Consider the following 19,141-nt stretch of genomic DNA (forward strand, 5'->3'; position numbering starts at 1 on the left):
AACTACATCCCCAGCCCTATTTTAAAGAAAAAAAAATTTTTTTTAGTTGTAGTTGGACACAATACCTTTGTTTTTATTTATTTTTATATGGTGCTGAGGATTGAACCCAGGGCCTCATATGTGCTAGGTGAGCGCTCAACCCCTGAGCCACAACCCCAGCGCCCCCCTCCCCCAGCCCTAATTTTTATTTACTTGTTTTGAGTCAGGATCTCAGTAAGTTCCCCAGGCTGGCCTTGAACTCACCATCCTCCTTCTTCAGTCTCTCCTTCTGGGATTATAGGCATGTGCCATCAAGCCCAGCAGCACCAGCATACTTTTAATTCTGTTTGAACTTTGTTTTTTTTTTTTTTTTAAATGAAGGGAGGATTTAGAGTGACTGGAGTACTATGACCCTTCCTATCCCTTGCACTGTCTTCTAGATGATATTACTATCTTCTTTACTTTCTTCTTCCCTCCTCTTTTCAAGTTTACATTTCAAGTTTACATTCTTAGTAAATATATCATTTGTTTTCTTAGTTTCTATTGAGCAGATTTTCTATATTTATCAATCCTGATTAATGACTATTCAGTTATTACATTGAAAGAAAAAATTCCGTCTGCACCCTCACAGGTTTAGAAAAGTAGTAGTGGTAGCAATTCACTAGTAAGGCGCTTTTCTATTCTGATGTAGACAAGAAAGATAATATGTTCTGGGAAGGCGATATTTTAATGAAATACCATATATGGAAGATCCTAATGTATTTCTGAAAAAAATTATTCTTATAATTCTCAAAATGGAATTTTAACATCGTCTTTACAGTAATTCCTCTTTTATCTAATTGATATAATTAACCAAAATGGGAATAAAGTAATTCATCATTACATAATTATGCAAAAAACAAACAAACAAACAAAAATCCCTCTCTAAATCACTGCTAAAATTGTGGCTAGAATATAGGTGTGTAGAGAAAGGAAATGTTAGGGTTTTGTTTTAATCTAAAAAGAATTTTAGCTGGGCTTAGTGGCATGTGCCTGTAGTCCCATCTACTCCGGAGCCTGACACAGTAAAATTGATTGTGCCCTTGGGTTCAGGACCAGTCTGGACAATATAGTGAGGCCCTGTGTGAGTAAGCTAGGGTAGTTACTTGTATTCCTACAAAGGGCTGTCACTTTAAAATATTTTCTATTCTACAAATTTTTGGTTTTTAAGGATAGTTATATTAGTTTCCTATGGTTGCTATAACACATTTCTACAAACTGGTAGCTTAAAACTGTAGAAATGTATTATGTCCCTGATTCTGGAGGACAGAAATCAGTATTATCAGTCCAAAATCAAGGTGTCACTAGGACCATATTTCTTCTGGAGACCAAGAAACAATGTGTTTCTTGATTCCTCCGGCTTCTGGTAGCTGCTGGCAGTCCTTGGTTTGTGCAACTCCAGTCTTCAAGGCCTCTCTTCAAATCTTTTTGTATGTCTTCACGTGACTTTCTCCTTTTATGTGTCAAATCTCCCTCTGCATGTCTTTGTAGGGATACAAGTAATTGCATTTAGAGCCTACTCAGATAATCCAGGATAATCTCCTATTTCAAGATTATTTTTTCTTGTGATTGTGGTGCTTGTGATTGAATCCCAGGCCTGGTGTATGCCAAGCATGTGCTCTACCACTGAACTGCATCCTCCGGCAGCCTCCACCAAACAATATAAGATAATACAGGTTCCAGAAATTATGATGTATATCTCTGATCAGATGGAATATTTTTTAATTTACCACAATGGGCAGTGTCATATAATTTTACCTATTAAGTTAAAAGATTTCTAAAATGCTGTGTTCAGTTTCTGAGTGCTTGAGGACCGTGCCTCAAAGTTCATGGTACTGCTAATAAGATGAATAATACTGGTTCTGTGCTTTTAACTTCAGGAAACTTACTTTTGTGGGCAGTGGAGAACATCTTAAGTTGTTTGGTTGAGCTGTGTTTTAGGAAGATTAATGATGACATGTGGAATAAAAGAGCAAAAGGATGAGATTGGTGACTGCCTACAAGTGTGTGAATGATACTAAGGCCTCAAGGAATGTTGGCGTTCAGATCAGCAAGTCAGAAAAATGTCAACATCCATCCCAGAGGAAGGAGTTTATTTGGTGAAATTCATCAGTTTTAACTGTTGGATGACAAATTTTTATAGTCATGTAATGGCTACGATGATAGAAGATTTCTATCACCCTAAAAAATTTCCTTGAATTAATTTGTAGTCAGTCCCATTATCTGAGCTGGCAACCACTTATCTGTTTTCTGTCCATATAGTTTGTCTGTTCTTCAATTTCAAATGGAATCATATTGTATGTTGTCTGTATCTGGTTCCTTTCACTATATTGCTTTTGATACATGTTTTTATGTATCATTAGTTTTGTCAAATAGTATTCTGTTGTATGGATATAGCACTGGTTTGCATCTGTTCACCATCAGGACATTTGGGTTATCTTCCATTGTGTTTTGTTTTGGTTGGGGGTGTTGTTACCCGGGATTGAACTCAGGGGCACTCAACCACTGAGCAACATCCCCAGCCCTATTTTGTATTTTATTTAGAGACAGGGTCTCAATGAGTTGCTTAGTGTCTCACCATTGCTGAGGCTGTCTTTGAACTTCCAATCCTCCTGTCTGAGCCTCCTGAGCTGCCGGGGTTAAAGTCATGCTCCACCATACCTCACTGGAAATCCAATTGTTGCAGTCTAATTTTCTTTTCTTCATTGAAGTAGCATGGCTCTGATACCAAGTTGTTACGTATATGGAGCTCTGTTTTTTTATTCTGTTCTATTGCATTTCTCTGAAATCAATCTTGATAGCAATGATGTTGTCCTAATTACTGTAGCTTTATAAAAAATGAGTCATGTAAGTGCTTTTTTTCCTTTTTTTAAAAACTTGTTTTGGTTACTCTAGGTACTTTGCATTTTTTTTGAACATTTAATTTTTAGTTTTAGATGGACACAATATCTTTATTTTATTTTAATGTGGTGCTGAGGATCGAACCCAGTGCTTAATACATGCTAGGCGAGCACTCCACCACTGAGCCACAACCCCAGCCCCACTTTACATTTTTATATAAACTTTGGAATCTTTTCTACAAAAACTGCTGGAATTTTTATTGGGATGCTATTGAATCTTATCAATTTTGGAAGAATGTCTTAACAATATTGAGCCTTCCAATCCATGAGCATTGTATATTTCTCCACTTATTTAGGTTATCTGTAGTTTCTCAGCAGTGTCATGTTGTTTTTACTGTGCATGTATTGCATATTTCTTGTTAAATATATTCCTAAGTAATTTATACATTTGCTATGCTACTAGGAATGAATCACATTTTGTACATAATAACACAGAGCTTTCAAGTCTGGATAACAAATGAAATGGAAGGAGGAAAAAGAGATTGATTTGAGGAAGACGTTAAGGTTGGTTTTGGACTTGTTGAATGTGTTTTTTCAATGAGTCATCCTTATATTAGGAACTGTTGAAGGGGAGGGAGATTTTTGGAAAATTTACATAGTACCAACAGTAGAAAGTATGGGTGTGAATGAGACATTATTTAAGGAAGAAAATTTAGAAAGTAAGTTCTAGGTCTGAACCTTGAAGGATTGTGTTCTTTTATTTTTATTGATTGATTGTATTCTGAGAACTGAACCAGGGCCTGGTGCATGCTGGACAAGTATTCTACCACTGAGCTATATACCCAGATTTTTAAAAAATTTTCAATTTTGACATTCCTCCTACCTCAGCCTCCCAAATAGCTGGGATTACAGATATGTGCTACCCTACCCAGCAGGATTTGTGTCCTATTAGAAAGTAGGTATTCACGGTAGGAGACAAAGGATCTCTAAGAAAGGTAGATCTCTAAGAAAAGTTCAGAGGTAGGAAGCCAAAACAAAGAGTTTCAAGAAGGATAAGCTAATTGAGAACTGGACTATAGAAAGTTTGAGAAACTTGGAGAATAAATTGGAAAAGGCAGTTGAATGGGCAGTTTTATCATTGTGATTAAGGCTAGTAGAGTAGTATGGATAGAAGCCAAATTTCAGATTAGGGAGGCTAGGAAATAGTGACTCAAGAGAACTCTCTTGGGGGTGGAATTGTGGCTCAGTGGGCAGAGTGCTTGCCTAGCATGCATGAGGCACTGAGTTCAATCCCCGGCACCACATAAAAATATGCAAATAAAATAAAAGTATTGTGTCCATCTACAACTAAAAATATATTTAAAAAAAAAAAAAAAAAGAGAACTCTCTTGAGAAATTGGTGGAGAAGAAGAAGATACAGTCTTTTGAAGAAATAGACTAGGCAGTTTGCAGTGTAACATTGTGGAAGAGAAGTTTGTCCAGGTTGGAAAATCATGAGCCTGCATAGAATGGCACGTAAGTGACCCTGGAGAGGAGCACACCTTGAAGGTGCAAGGGATGTTCTAGTGGCTTGGGGACTGGTAAGAGGAAGTGGAACAATGTAGGATGCTAGGCGTTTGCTTCCCTTTTGTTTGGTCTATCATTTTGATACATTAATTCTTTTTTTTTTTTTTTTTTTTTTAAAGAGAGAGTGAGAGAGATAGAGGTAGAGAGAGAGAGAGAATTTTTTAATATTTATTTTTTAGTATTTGGCGGACACAACATCTTTGTTTGTATGTGGTGCTGAGGATCGAACCCGGGCCGCACGCATGCCAGGCGAGCGCGCTACCGCTTGAGCCACATCCCAGCCCCGATACATTAATTCTTTAAAAATCACCTAGGATAGAGGTTGGTAAACCATGGCCTCTCAGCCAGATTTGAACTGGGACTTGTTAACTTATTTTTTTTGTAGTCTCAAGCCAAGAATGAATGAATGAATGAATGAATGAATGAATATATACATACATATATAAAATATATATAACATTGCATCTTATAATGTCATAATTATATATTTTTATAACATATACATACTAAGTATTATATATTTAAACCGTATTTTAAGTGGTTGAAGAAAAATATGTGAAAATAACACAATTTAATTTTTAGTGTCTATAAATAAGGTTTTTAGAGAACACAGTCACATATTCATTTGTGATTTTGTGTTACAACAGCAGAGTTGAGTAGTGCCATTGAGACTGTACACATAGAGCATCAAATATTTACTGTCCAGCCCTTTACAGAAAAGTTTGGCAGCTCCTAACTTAAAAAGAATATTATAGCTGGATGCAATGGCTCATACCTGTGGTCCCAGCAGCTCGGGAGGCTGAGGCAGGAGGATCATAAGTTCAAAGCCAGCCTTAGCAAAAGCAAGGCACTAAGCAACTCAGACCCTGTCTCTAAATAAAATATAAAATAGAGCTGGGAATATGGCTCAGTGGATGAATGCCCCAGAGTTCAGTTCCCAGTACTAAAAAAATGAATATTATAATATTATTGTTGCTCCATTTCCTAACTGTCCCATGTAACTTCCCAAGACATGATTAACTTTTGTTTTCAGTAGACATTGGGTTCTGTTGTAGCCCAATTCTATTCATAGTGAATGCACACTTTTTTGTCTTAAGCATCTTTGATTATATCAAGACTCATAAAGTATCAGAAAGGATGCTTATTAAAATTCCTGGCCCCAGTCTGCACTGGAAAGAACAAATGGGTATTTTGGTGAAAGAAACATGATAAAATTGTAAAGGAAGTTGCTTCAGTGATAGCCTGTAGCTCTTCTGGTGAAATTGTAGGCTTTATCTATTATTTAAGTTTGTAGGCTTATTTTTCAAAAGGAAAGTTGGAAGGAAGAAGAAACCCCAGGTGAAAATTAGCTATGTAGTAGTAGCAGTGACAAACCTTACTAAACCAGATATTGTACTAAGTGATCTCTCTCTCTCTTTTTTTTTTTTTTTTTTTTGAGACTGAGTATTGCTGTGTTGACCAGGCTGGTTTCAAACTCTTGGGCTCAAATGATCCTCCTGCCTCACCTCTTGAGTAGCTGGGATTACTGATGTGCTGCTGTGCCCAGCTGGGTTGGGGTTCTTAAGGAGCAAAATGCTCAATTTGCTTAGAATATAGTGTGATTAAATCAAGCTTAGATGGTTCAGTTTGCTTTGTGGAAGAAAAATTTTGTATCCACAGGTACAAGTTACCTGAAAAAACTTGGAAACTACCAGGGGTACCTGTAATTTCAGGAAGTAGAGGAAGAAGGATCACAAGTTCCAGATCAGCCTGAGTAGCTTAGCAAGACCCCGTCTCAAAATAAAAAAGGATGGGGATATAGTGATAAAATGCCACTGAGTTTAGTTTCCAGTACCCCCCACCCCCTATATTCTCTCTCTCTCTCTCTCTCTCTCTCACACATACAAAACAAAACAAAACAAAAAACCAAACAACAACAAAAAAAACCCACCCCAAAATGAAAAAACGACAACTTAGAAGCTGTCTCTTTGAAGGTGGGATGTAATTCTTCAACACCTAGGTTGAACTAGCCAGATGAAATATGCAATGGTCTTTCTTTTCTTTTCCCTTTCTTTCTTTTTTTTTTTTTTTAATTTTTTTATTAGTTGCTCGAGACAATACAATGATCTTGACATATCATACATTTGATTCAATGTGGTATGAATTCTCAGTTTTCCACATGTATTTTCTTTTCTTTTTCTTTTTCTTTCTTTCTTTCTTTTTTTTTTGGTACTGGGGTGTGAATCCAGGGGCACTCAACCACTGAGCCACATCCCCAGCCCTATTTTGTATTTTATTTACAGACCAGGTCTCACTGAGTTACTTAGCACCTCATTCTTGCTGAGGCTGGCTTTGAACTCAAAATTCTCCTGCCTCAGTCTCCAAAGGTGCTGGGTGCTGCAGTCTGGCTGGGCACAATTCAGGAGCCACTTGTCAAAAGAAACAAACTTTATTTTTAGAACACACACACCACACCACACCACACAGCTCCTCAGGAAAAACCCTCAGAGCCCAACTGCCACCACCGACTTCCCACAAGCCTCTCCACCTCCCCCACTCCTCCTGCTCTTGAGGGAGATTGGCTGGGTTGCATGGGCGGAGCCAAAAAAGTCCCCCAATGAGCAGCTCTGTGGTCTGAAAGGGCGGGTAAACAGCCCAATGAGCATCACGGCAGAGGAGCCAATCAGTTGGCAGCTAGAAGTTTGCTGGGGCCGCTGTGAGCCAATCATCAGCTGGCAGCTGGAAGTTTGTTGGGGTCCCTTTGGCTGTGGCTCTCAACAGCTGGGATTACAGGCATGCCCCACAGTGTGAGGCTGGCCCTCCTTTTTAGTTGACTTTTGTGAGGCCTGTGAGTGGCGGGGTTTTGGTAGTGAGTTCTTGGAAGACTAGGATGTGCTTGGATTTACTCTTGTTGCTGTTGTTACTATTATTATTATTTTGGGTACTAGGAATTGAACCCAGGGTACTTTATCACTGAGTGACATCCCCAGCCCTTTTTATTTTTTATTTTGAGACAGGGTCTTGTTAAGTTACTTGCACTTGCAAGTCTCCTGCCTCAGCTTCCCAAGTCCCTGGAATTATAGGCCTGCACCACAATGTCTGGCCAGTGCTTATAATTATTTGTATTTCTCGGAAAGAATGTATAGCGTTTATGTATTAATGTCTGCTTGACAAAACATGTTGTTGACTCATGTTAGTTTACAAGGAGGATCTGACCCAGAAAGTAAAAAACTTAAGTATTGTCCTTACATTTTGTGGGCCCACTATGTTACAAACCCTTATGAGCTTTTAAAAAATCTTTTGAAGAAAAACTCTTGGTTGTTTTCTTTGCATTAGCTTAAGCCAGATGGGTCTTTTCACACTGTAATTGTAACCCTTGTCAGAAAGCTTTTAAATTTTACTGAATTGGCTTAATTGCCCATCTTCACTATTACCCTGTAACTTGGTAAAAACAGATGCTGAGGTGGTTGTTTTTACCTTGACAGTGGTACTTCATAGGTGCTTCATTTTTGATGTATGACTAGATTATATACCTGTCTTCTTCTTCTTCTTCTTCTTCTTTTTTTTTTTAAAGACAGGGAGAGAGAGAGAGAATTTTAATATTTATTTTTTTTAGTTTTTGGCGGACACAACATCTTTGTTTGTATGTGGTGCTGAGGATCGAACCCGGGCCTCATGCATGCCTGGTGAGCACGCTACCGCTTGAGCCACATCCCCAGCCCTGTACCTGTCTTCTTAAGAATTAAAACTCTGGACAAATCAATGAATGAAAAGAAAAGAAAAAAAAAAAAAAACGAAACAACAAACAAAATGTTAGTTGGGATTCTGTCTAAATGGTGATATTCCAAGGACAGTCTGTGTGTGACTTGACAAAAAGTAAATTTTGCCTTCTCTTTCTACCTACCCCTCAGTCTTGCTCACTCATTCACTCTTTTTGCTTGTTTCTTCCTTATTTACCTCTAAGTGATAATGCTTATATTGCTATTTCTAGATTGATCAACTATATAGATGTTATACTTTTTGTTATGGTTGTCTGGGAGTTGCCTCTTAGAGGGTTTGTTTGTTTGTTTGTTTGTTTGTTTGTTTTGGCAGTACTGGAGATTGAATCCTGGGGTGCTCTACCATTAACATCCCCCAGCCCATTTTATTTTTAAATTTGAGAAAGAGTTTCACTAAGTTGTTGAGGTCGAACTTGATCTTGTGATCCTCCTTCCTCAACTTCCCCAGTCACCGCTCCTGGCTTGAGAAGATTTTTTAAAGAGCAGCCTGACTTGTACCTCTTTCAAGTGGATAAAGGTGATGATTTTTAAAGCATGTTGGGCTTTACACCTTTTGGTTCTGTAATTGCCAATTCAGACTTCCTATGAGGTGATGCAGTTATTTAAAGTAGCTCATTCTTTATTTAGTAGTTCTTTTCATTTGTTTTTACTTTTGTTCATGACTTCATATTTCATATTAATGTCTTATTAATTTTCTTTTTTAAGTTTTTGTAGATGGATACAATGTCTTTATTTATTTACCTTTATGTGGTGCTGAGGATTGAACCCCAGGCCTCATATGTGCTAGGCAAGCACTCTACCACTGAGCTACAACCCCACCCCCCCCACCCCTGCCCCGTAATTTTTTATGGCTTTAATTGGTCAATCTTTTTTCTTGTTGTTGTTCTAATTAGTTATACATGACAGTAGAATGCATTTTGACACATCATATGTAATGGAGTAATTGGTCAATCTTAGTTCTTTGAATCTCATTCTACTTTTCATGACTCAAATAAAAAGAAAAAAGTAAACTAATAGTTTACAATTTTGAATACATGTGCCAATCACAGTAGTCTTTATTTAGTTCTGATAACAACATTGAGATGTAGATTTTCCTTTTTTTTTTTTAAAGGGAGAGGGAGGGAGAGAGAGAATTTTAATATTTATTTTTTAGTTTTCAGCAGCCACAACATCATTGTTTGTATGTGGTGCTGAGGATCGAACCCGGGCCACATGCATGCCAGGCAAGCGCGCTACTGCTTGAGCTACATCCCCAGCCCAGATTTTCCTCTTGTAAAATAAAATGAAGCTCAGGGAAATGAACCATTGGGCTTATAGCTAGTTATTGAAGGATTTAGATCCTCATTACTTTGACTCTAGAACCATGTGTTTGGTTTTAACTTTGTAATTGAAAAAAAAAAGTACAGAAAAGCACAAATTCTAAATGTACAGAGAGGTCAGCAAATTGTCAAAGTGAAATATGTACATACCACTAAGTAAAAATTTAAAAATATATTGACAGTACCCTAGAGGGCACTCTTCGGTACCCAGTTACCACATTTCTGCCGTTCCTCCACACATACTGTTTTCATGACTTCTGACAACCATAGATTCACTTCACTACAAGTGATTCTGCCAGAAGTTTTTGAAAGGAAATTTGTTCCTTTTTTGTTTTTTGATGTTAAGAATCTAACCCAAGGCCTTGTGCATGCTAGACAAGTACTCCCACTGAGCTATATCCCAAACTCCTTGAAAGAAATTTGTCAGTTTTAATTGTATGCCCTTCTACATATCCTATTACGACACTTAGAAATCCATTGTCATTTTATTTGTTTGTTTATTTGTTGGTACTAGGGATTGAACTCAGGGGCACTTGATCACTGAGCTACATCCCCAGCCCTATTTTGTATTTTATTTAGAGACAGGTCTCACTGAGTTGCTTAGTGCCTCTCTAAATTACAGAGGCTGGCTTTGAACTCATGATGCTCCTGCCTCGGCTTCCCGAGCTGCTGGGTTTACAGGCATGTGCCACCATGCCTGGTCTCCATTTCTTTCTCTCCAGATAAATTTACTGTCACGTAAATTTACTGCTCTGCTCATGTTTCCCGTTCAAGGTGAACAGTTGCAGTTTCTTGGTCCTTTAGTCTAAGTCACTGTGAACTCTGGAAAAACCAAAGACCTGTGTAAATTTGTCACACTAGATTAAAAGCTCAGAGCTGAGTCTATCCAAGAGGTTTGGTGTAACTGCATATGCAACTTGCTGAGATTTGAAAAATACAGTAGTATTGAAATGGAGTTTTGAGATGAAACGGATTCACAGCTTTTGCTGGCAGGTGGGGTCTGCACAAGCTGCAAGCCTCTGCAGCTGAGAAATATTGCAGGTCTTAATGATAGACAGGCCATGCATGCCCTTTAATGTTGCAGCAAACCCCAGCAGCTCACCTTTAATTTCTTCTTTCTGGGTTTTTGTTTCGTGAATTTGAAGATCGAACTCCACAGACAGATGAGTGAGTGTAAGAGTAGGATTTACCAAAGAATAGAAACAGGAATTGAACTCCTGCAGTGCAAGAGGGGTCCCAATACCAGGTTTTTGCCATCTGCTTGTGCTACTCTAGGGATTTATATAGCACTTGATTCATTGCTTGTGGTCCAAATTTATGCTAATTAGGGTTTGGAATTGTACTAATACTATTGGTCAATTTTTTAGTCCCAACTTTCATTCACATCTGTTCTACTTCTATTTTTTCATCAGGAAGCAGGAGGTTGACCATTGATTGCACATGCTTAGTGGGGTGTTTGTAGCTCTGCCTGTGGTGCACTTCTGAGCAGGCACCCAGACTCTGCAGGATGGCTGCCTTGGAGTGACAGGGTCAGCTTTCTCTAGCTCACCTCAAGGCTGGCCTACTGTGCCTCAGGGCTGCCACTCTATTGCTACATCACTTCTTGGCAGGGACCAGTAGGCCAGCTGTGGGGTTTGGCAGCTAGGGAGGCATGTCAGTGTCATTTTAAATACTACTACTTTCCTTTAGCCAAAGTTTTTTTTTTTTTTTTTTTTTCCAGTGCCGGGGTTTGAAGCCAGGGCTTCATGCATGCCAGGCAACACTGAGCCAGCATCGCCTTTAGCCAGCATTTTTCAAGCAGTGTTTTGTTTGCTTGTTCTCATGGTGCTGGGAATTGAACCTAGGGCCTCATGCTTGCTAGGCAAGGATTCTACCATTTTGCTACATCCCCAGTCCAAAGCAATGTTTATTTTAAATATTAATAGACCAGTTGTGGTGCACACTTGTAATCCCTGCTGTGTAGTTCAAGGTTAGCTTCAGCAACTTTGAGACCCTGTTTATAAATGAATCCTAAAAAGGGGCTGGAGGTAGTTCAATGGTAGCGTTCCCCTGAGTTCAACCTCCAGGTGTTCTTTTTCTCCCCCCTTAAGTAGGCCAAATATTTTGAAAAAAGTTTGTTATAGGAAATTTCTGTTTATAAGTAATTCATTAGCACATTGATCAGTTTAGTAGCTAAAAGCAGAATTCCAAGGATATTGTTTTATACCTGAGACTTAGCATCCAATTTTTGATGTCATTGTTGTTACCAGGAAATTAACCACTGAGCCACATCTCCAGCCCTTTTTACTTTTTGAGACAGGATCTCACTAAGTTCTTAGGGTCTGCCTAAATTGCTGAGGCTGGCTTTGAATTTATAATCCTCTTGCCTCAGCCTCTAGAGAGCTGCTGGGATTGCAAGTGTGTGCCACTGCACCTGGCTTGACATCCAGGTTTTTTTTGTTTTTGTTTTTGTTTTTTAACTCCAGGCATTTATTTAATGTAGATCACTTAAAAAAAATTCCTATTACATGTATGAAGAAGATACTTTATTGTATTTAAATAAATTTCTCTTGAAAGGCTTTTTCTAATTAGGAAAGTAGGATGTATTTGTTATAGAACACTTGAAATATACAGAAAATGTAAAGAATAAAAATCCCTCCTCCTCAGAAGACCTACTGATATTTTGTGGTATCTGTCTTTTAACTCTTCATAAGTGAGTATTTATATAAAACTGGAATTATAATTTTACAGGCTGCTTTTTAATTTTTAAAATTTTACTATTATTATTTGAACATCTAAATTTGATATTACATACGTCTTTGAAAATGGTAAATGGTTGCAGAATAACTGTAAGCTCATCTGCCACTTTTGATTTGACCATTTGTCGGTGTGTCTGTATGCTACAGGGGAGTGAATCCAGGGCCTTGTGCATGCTAGTATAGAGCTCTGCCACTGAGCTACTTCTCCATCGCTTTTTGTATTTTGAGACAGGTCTCACTGAATTGCCCAAGCTGGCCTTGAACTTGTGATCCCCCTGTCTCAGCCTCCCATATAGCTGGGATTATAGGCATGTAGCACCAGCTTTCTGTAGGTTTTGAGCCATTTTTTTCTTGTTTTCACATTTATAAAGAATCAGCTATTGGGTGGCAGGTGGGAGAGGGTTGATTTTTTTTTTTTTTTTAATATAGTCTTTTTTTTTATTAGTTGTTGTTCAAAACATTACAAAGCTCTTGACATATTATATTTCATACATTTGATTCAAGCAGATTATGAACTCCCATTTTTACCCCATATACATATTGCAGATTCACATCGGTTACACATCCACTTTTGAGAGGGTTGATGTTGATGAAAGGAAAAGAATTCTCTTTTCATGGATTTTATTTGTTCAATTTAATTAATTAGATACTTAGTGAGCACTTGTGTGTTAGGCTCTGTGTTAGATTCTGAGACTCAGAGTGAATCCTTTCACCTTGAAGGAGGTCTGATAATGATAACTGAGAACCTGAATTAAAGTCATAGTAGAAATGGAAATACAGAAGACAGGAAGGATTCTCTGTGATGTGTAGGTAGGAAAGTCAGTAGTTTTTTGCTGAGCGAGTGTTGGATGTGACTGAGTAGGAGACATCTAAGTCTATTCCCACATAACATTTTGGGTAACAAGGATGGACTTTAGTGTAATTTATTAGTATGGGGCCACGGAGAGAAGTACAAATTTGCTTCAAGTTTTGTTTTGAGCAAAACAAATTAGAGGTGTCTGTGGAGCACTAGAATGTTGGACATTTAGATAGATGAATCAGAGAAGAGCGATTTGAACTAGAGAGATGGATCTCTGGATTACTGGTACCTAAATTGTGGTATCAGCATAGACTAGAGATCTTGCTGAACTTCCCTTGGGGGAGAATGTATATTTGAGAAGAGGTCTAAGGAGTGTCCATATAGTCATGTGTGGAGGTTATAAGGACATATTTGAAAGAGAGAACCAGAATTGGAGAAAGGATGGCATTGTATTTACTGAAATAAGAAGAAAAGAGGTATCCACAACAGTGTCATCTGCTATGTCATAGAGGTTTAAGAGGAGAACCACTGGCAAGAGTGTATTGGATTTGTCAAGGTCCTTGGTGAAAGGAGTTTCAAGGTAGGTGGAGACAGAATGAGGGAATGGCAGGTGAATTACTAGTAAGGTAACTAGTGTGGTAGCTAGAGATGGAAGGGTGGAGGTTGTTCAGATGTGGTATGAAAGAAGGGTTTTGCTTTAATAAGGATTTGAACCCATTGATTATGAGAAGCACCCATTGATGGAAAGATCAAAGTTGCTGGATGATGAAGTTGATGATAAGCAAAGATCCTGAGGACAAAGAGAAAGGAATGGGATTTAGAGCTTAGATGGGGGCGGTGCTTTTGCGGAAGAAACTTGGGATAGATGGGAGTATTTGCTAAAATGGTGGGTGTTATTGGCAGTAACTCTTGTGTTTTTCAGGACATTGGCTGAGAAGGAGGCAGATTGGATGGGGGAAGGGCATGAGGGCAGTGTCAAGATTTGAAATAACTGTGGTGGGGGAACCAAGGCCAAGAGGATGATTGTAAAATCATTGTGGTTTCATAATTAGGGGTCTTGATTTGTAGAGGTACCAGTTTGCACAGTTTCCCAATCCTGTGCCCTACCAAAATTCCAAAGCCACTTAAAACAGGAGGGAAATTTCATACTTCCCTAGAGGACCCTTCCCTGACCTCCTAAATTAAATGTCTTTCTAGTCTCTCATCACTGTTTTTGCTTTCTGGCAATCTAAGTCAGAATATAGTTTCATCTTTTATTGTCTTAGTTGTTATAAATGAAAATAACAATAATTTGAGTTATATGTATTTCCCCCAGTAATAAAATTTCAGATAGATCTGATTTTGCTTACTATTGCAGAGTGTCAGGCACCCAGTAGCCACAGGGTAAGTTTTCACTGAATTTTATTGATCAGATACAGTGGTTTTTAACCTTTTTATCTGTCACAGCACAACTCTGCAATATGAACATATTTGAACCATTATGGACCGCCTCAGTCCTCACCTGAAGAAGGATGGTGTCAAGGTAGTGCAGGGTGGCGGTTGCTAGAATCGCAGCTCTTAGAATACAAATGCCTGTGCTCATTCATCAGCCCTGTTTCTCAGAAGATTTCTGACCTTGGGCAAATTCATAGTTTCCCTGTACCCCCGTGTTCTTTTCAGTGAAGTGTTACTGGTGATAGTGCCTACATCATAGGGTTGTCATGAAGATTATATGAGAGAATTCTTGTAAAGCTTATTTCAAACCACTAATAGTAAAAGTTATTACTATTAGTGGTTTGAAAAAAATCTCCTAGGTGATTTTGATAGCCTTTTTTTCTTGAGGTGCCTGACTTTACGATAAGGAATTTGCAGGGCAGAGCCTGCAAATTTGTATATGTATGATGATTTTCTTGGCCCAGTGACCAGCATCTGGAAATAAGACCATTCCTGATCCTGTAGGACTATAATCAAGTAATAGAATTGTCATGTAACTCATCATTTTTTTCACTTCCCATCTGTGGGATGAAGGCATAGTGAATGCTATCTGCTTTATGCCTGCACTAGTAAACTTGCTTCTTTGTTTCCCTTTCAGAGGAGGTGTCCAAGTTGGAGAAGCACTTGATGCTTCTCCGGCAAGAGTATGTCAAGCTGCAGAAGAAATTGGCAGAGACAGAGAAGAGATGCACTCTTTTGGCTGCACAAGCAAACAAGGAAAACAGCAGTGAGTCCTTCATCAGCCGGTTGCTGACGATAGTGGCGGACCTGTATGAGCAAGAGCAGTACAGGTGAGGTCTTATACACAGAAGTGAGCCCTCTTGCTTTTCTCCTGGGCCACATCACAACATACTGCAACTGTTTATTTTCTTGCCAAATTTATTTCTCTCTAATCAGAATTATTAGCAAGCCTTTATTCCCTAGCATTTAAGTTCCTTGAAGCAAAGTTTTTTTCTTTTTTATTGCTTCTGTCTAGCACAAAGTGGGGAATCATGGTGATAGCTTTGCTAATTTGAACAGAAATTAGCTTACATATCTGGGAATCCGAAGGGGAGAGGTTCCTTTCTCTTCAGATGGTGAAAGTCATCCTAGATCTAAGCCATCCTAGGTCTAGTGGGCAATATAGCTTGGCTGTTGAATTGTGGTGCCATATAGCCTGTGTTCGAAACTCAGCTGGTGCTGGGCATGGTGTCACACACCTGTAATCCCAGCTACTCAGGAGGTTGAGGCAGGAGGACTGCCAGTTTTAGGCCAGCCTTGGCCAGTTAGTGAGACCCTATGTTAAAAAAAGAAGATGATGAATCAGAAGAATCCCAACTGGCCGTTTACTAGCTGTGTGATTTCAAGCCATATCACATCTCAAGTTCCTAATCTGTATGATGGATTTACTACTTACCTAAAGGTCATTGTGAGGCTTTACTTAATAAATACATGTTAAGTACTTAGGGTAGTGCATGGCATATTGTAAGTGCCTAATTGTCAGCTGTTGTTATTAAATGAATTTTGAGGTAGATGTTAAAGAATGGATGGAATTCAGTATGTAAAGACATTGATACTATAAGTAAGGGCAGTGACTAAGAAAAGGCTCAGAGAAACAGAGAGTTTAGAGGACAGTTTAGGGTATGTAGTAACCTACAAGGAGAGCAGTAGGAGAGGTGAAAAAGGTAGGATGGATGCTCAGGTGAGGAGTGTGGACATGATCCTTCAGGAAGTACAGTAGAGTGTTTTTGAGTTTGAAGATTTTCATAATGCAAGTGGTATTTAGGAAGATGAACCTGCTCAGGTCATATAAGTGAAACTAGAGAAAAGAGCAGGGAGAGCACTTGTGATGTCGCATGTGGTACAAATCAGAAATAATGGAGGACTAAATTGGGATGGTGGATATGGAAAAAAAAGGTGTGAGTGTGCATAGAAGAAAGGATATTGCTCTAAGGGACATAGATGATTGGACTAGGTAAGAATTGGTGATATTTCCAAATAAATTATAATAGTAGATCAAAATCTTGAACTACTATTTACCATCTTAATCATTTCCAAAAGGAAGAAAACTCTAATACCTTTCCTCCCCTCCAAAAAGAATAGGTATTTATTCTGAGTAAAGGAAAGTTACACAAATTGAATACATGTGTAGCTTCTTGTCAAATATAGTTCATTGTCTTTCCTCCTGCTGTTTTCTATAGACAAATGGAAACTGTTTCCTGCTGGCCCAAGGGAGTCCAACATAAGTCTGTTACTGACATGTCTCTCCCATGCTTAAAGTCTTTTCTCCGTTGACTCCCATCATTTATCTTCTCAATTACATGTCATTTGACTATATTCATTATGTTGTAGTCTTTCTAGGAGATAATGGGAATGAGAACGGGCAGATTCCACTCTGGTCACTTTTTACTTGCTCAGTTATAGTATGGTTTTATAATGCCAGTGTGTCTCCCTTCAGCTTTTAAAACCTGCCTTTTCCCTAAAGAAGGTTGAATACTTATCTTATTATCTACTATTATCTATAATTGTTTTGATTTTTTTTTTTTTTTGTGGTGCTGGGAATTGAACCTAGGGCTCTGTGCATTCAAGGCAAGCACTCTAATATCTGAGCTATATCCCAGCCCTATTATCTATAATTGAGTAAGAGGTGGGGAATGGAACCTTCATAAAGGACTGAGCCCTTGAGATGGGGATAACTAAAATTGAGAAATCAATTTTTAAAGCAAGTATCTTCTTGCCAAGATAGTAAAAAACTACCTTTGTCTCATAACCTGCATTTTGTTGAAGAACTATTATTTTTATGTGCATTTTGATAACTGTGGTAACTGATATACAGTTTGAAATTTTTTATGTTGAGAAATGTGGAAGAAACGGGTACATATCTTTTATTTTAGGTCAAGAGAAGGCTTTTGTCCCCATAAGGTAGTTAAAAATGATGTATATATTTTTTATTGGATTCAATATTTTACCAACCAAGTTTGTGGTTTTTCTCATTGAAATGTTTGAGAAACTCTAGCAAGAAACTTTATTTATATATGCTCTCCAGTGATAGCATCCTAGTTTTCATATTTTAAAGAAAATCCTCTTTTTAAATTTACTTTTCTGCAGTGTTGGGGATCAAACCCAGGGTCTTTCACATGCTAGACAGGTCCTGTGCCGCTGAGCTATACCCCTGGTTCTGATTTGTGTGTTTGAAAATTATTAATAAAATCCTTATCTTTATTTCCCTTTGGTATGTCAGACTATAAAAGACAGAAAAAAATTGACCTGATATTTATGAATAGTGTTATAGAAATATTTAGTTTTAGAATATTTTTGAGGCTTTTGGACTTATAGTTGAAACAGTACAGACAATGAAAATCCATTTAAGTTTTTAGAATCTATTTCCTTTTTTTTAAAATTTTTTTTTGATATTTTATTTTTTAGTTGTAGTTGGACACAATACCTTTATTTTGTTTATTTATTTTTATGTGCTGCTGAGGATCAAACTCAGGGCCTTGCATGTGCTAGGCAAGCATTCTACTTCTGAGCCACAACCCCAGCCCAGAATTGAATTCCTTTTTATTGTACTGGGGATTGACCTCAAAGGCACCTATATTCCCAGACCTTTTTTTACTTTTATTTTGAGACTGGGTCTCATTAAGTTGCTTAGGGTGGCCTTAAACTCATGATCCTCCTGTCTCAGCCTTCTAAGTTCACTGACTGGGATTACAGGCACATGCCACCATGTGTTTTCTAAATAGTTTGTATTTTCATTCAGTTCTTAAAACTACCATTGTATGTAATTTGAGGCGGTTTTATGTTGTTTTAAATAGAATATTAGTTCTATTTCTTCTTTATTGACGAATACATTGTTTTTACTATAACAACTTACAATAATAAATATTCTTAATCTTGTGGTCTAATGAGTTACAGCTTGGTCTTTTAATAGAACTACAACTATCAATGCTCTTATGTAATTATAAAGCTTGTTCTAGACACTATTTTGTGGGGCATAATTTATCAAGTGTTAACATGGAACCAATATTTGAGCTGGGTGAAATGGTGCATATCCATAACCCCAGCTACTCAGAAGGCAGAGTCAGGAAAATTTCATATTTGGGGCCAGCCTGTGGGATTTGGCAAGACCCTGCTTCAGGCTGGGGTTGTAGCTCAGTGGTAGAGAATTTGCCTTAGTATGTGCGAGGCACTGGATTCGATCCTCAGCACCACATAAAAGTAAATAAATAAAATAAAGGTATTGTGTCCATCTACAACTAAAAAAAAAAAAAAAAAGGACCCTGTCTCAAAATATATATTTTTTTCCTTTTTAAAAAGGAGGGCTGGGCATGTAGCTCAGTGGTAGAGTGCTTGCCTAGCATGCATGAAGCCCTGGGTTCAATTCCTAGTACCATGAAAAATAAAAAAGAAGAAACAACAATATTCTGTTAGTCTCCTTTTATGTGGATGAGTTAATTCATGTAATAGCTTCTTTTCTTTTATTCCCCCCATGTAATAGTTTTTGTCTATTTAATTTCTAAAGATATAAATAATTTTAAAGGGTAATAAGAAAATAAAAAGGAATATATAAATACAAGCAGAGGATGATAATAATGAATGACTGTATTGCTGCCATATTGCTGCCAATATGGCACATGCTCATGTCAGCCCA

At 37.9% G+C, this 19,141-nt stretch overlaps 1 protein-coding gene across 2 annotated transcripts in view; it reads left to right on the top strand.

Moving 5' to 3' along the window:
* Ankfy1 (ankyrin repeat and FYVE domain containing 1) overlaps window positions 1–19,141 on the top strand; it is a 62,300-nt gene that overhangs the window by 7,204 nt on the left and 35,955 nt on the right. For both annotated transcript variants that reach the window (XM_046425099.2, XM_046425100.2), the window contains exon 2: window positions 15,110–15,302. In XM_046425099.2, the coding sequence (XP_046281055.1) occupies window positions 15,110–15,302 (193 nt within the window). The remainder of the gene's footprint in view (window positions 1–15,109; window positions 15,303–19,141) is intronic.

The sequence above is a fragment of the Marmota monax genome, unplaced genomic scaffold, assembly GCF_021218885.2.
Source record: "Marmota monax isolate L192 unplaced genomic scaffold, Marmota_monax_Labrador192_F-V1.1 WCK01_AAM20220418_F8-fsc00218, whole genome shotgun sequence".
NCBI lineage: Eukaryota > Metazoa > Chordata > Mammalia > Rodentia > Sciuridae > Marmota > Marmota monax.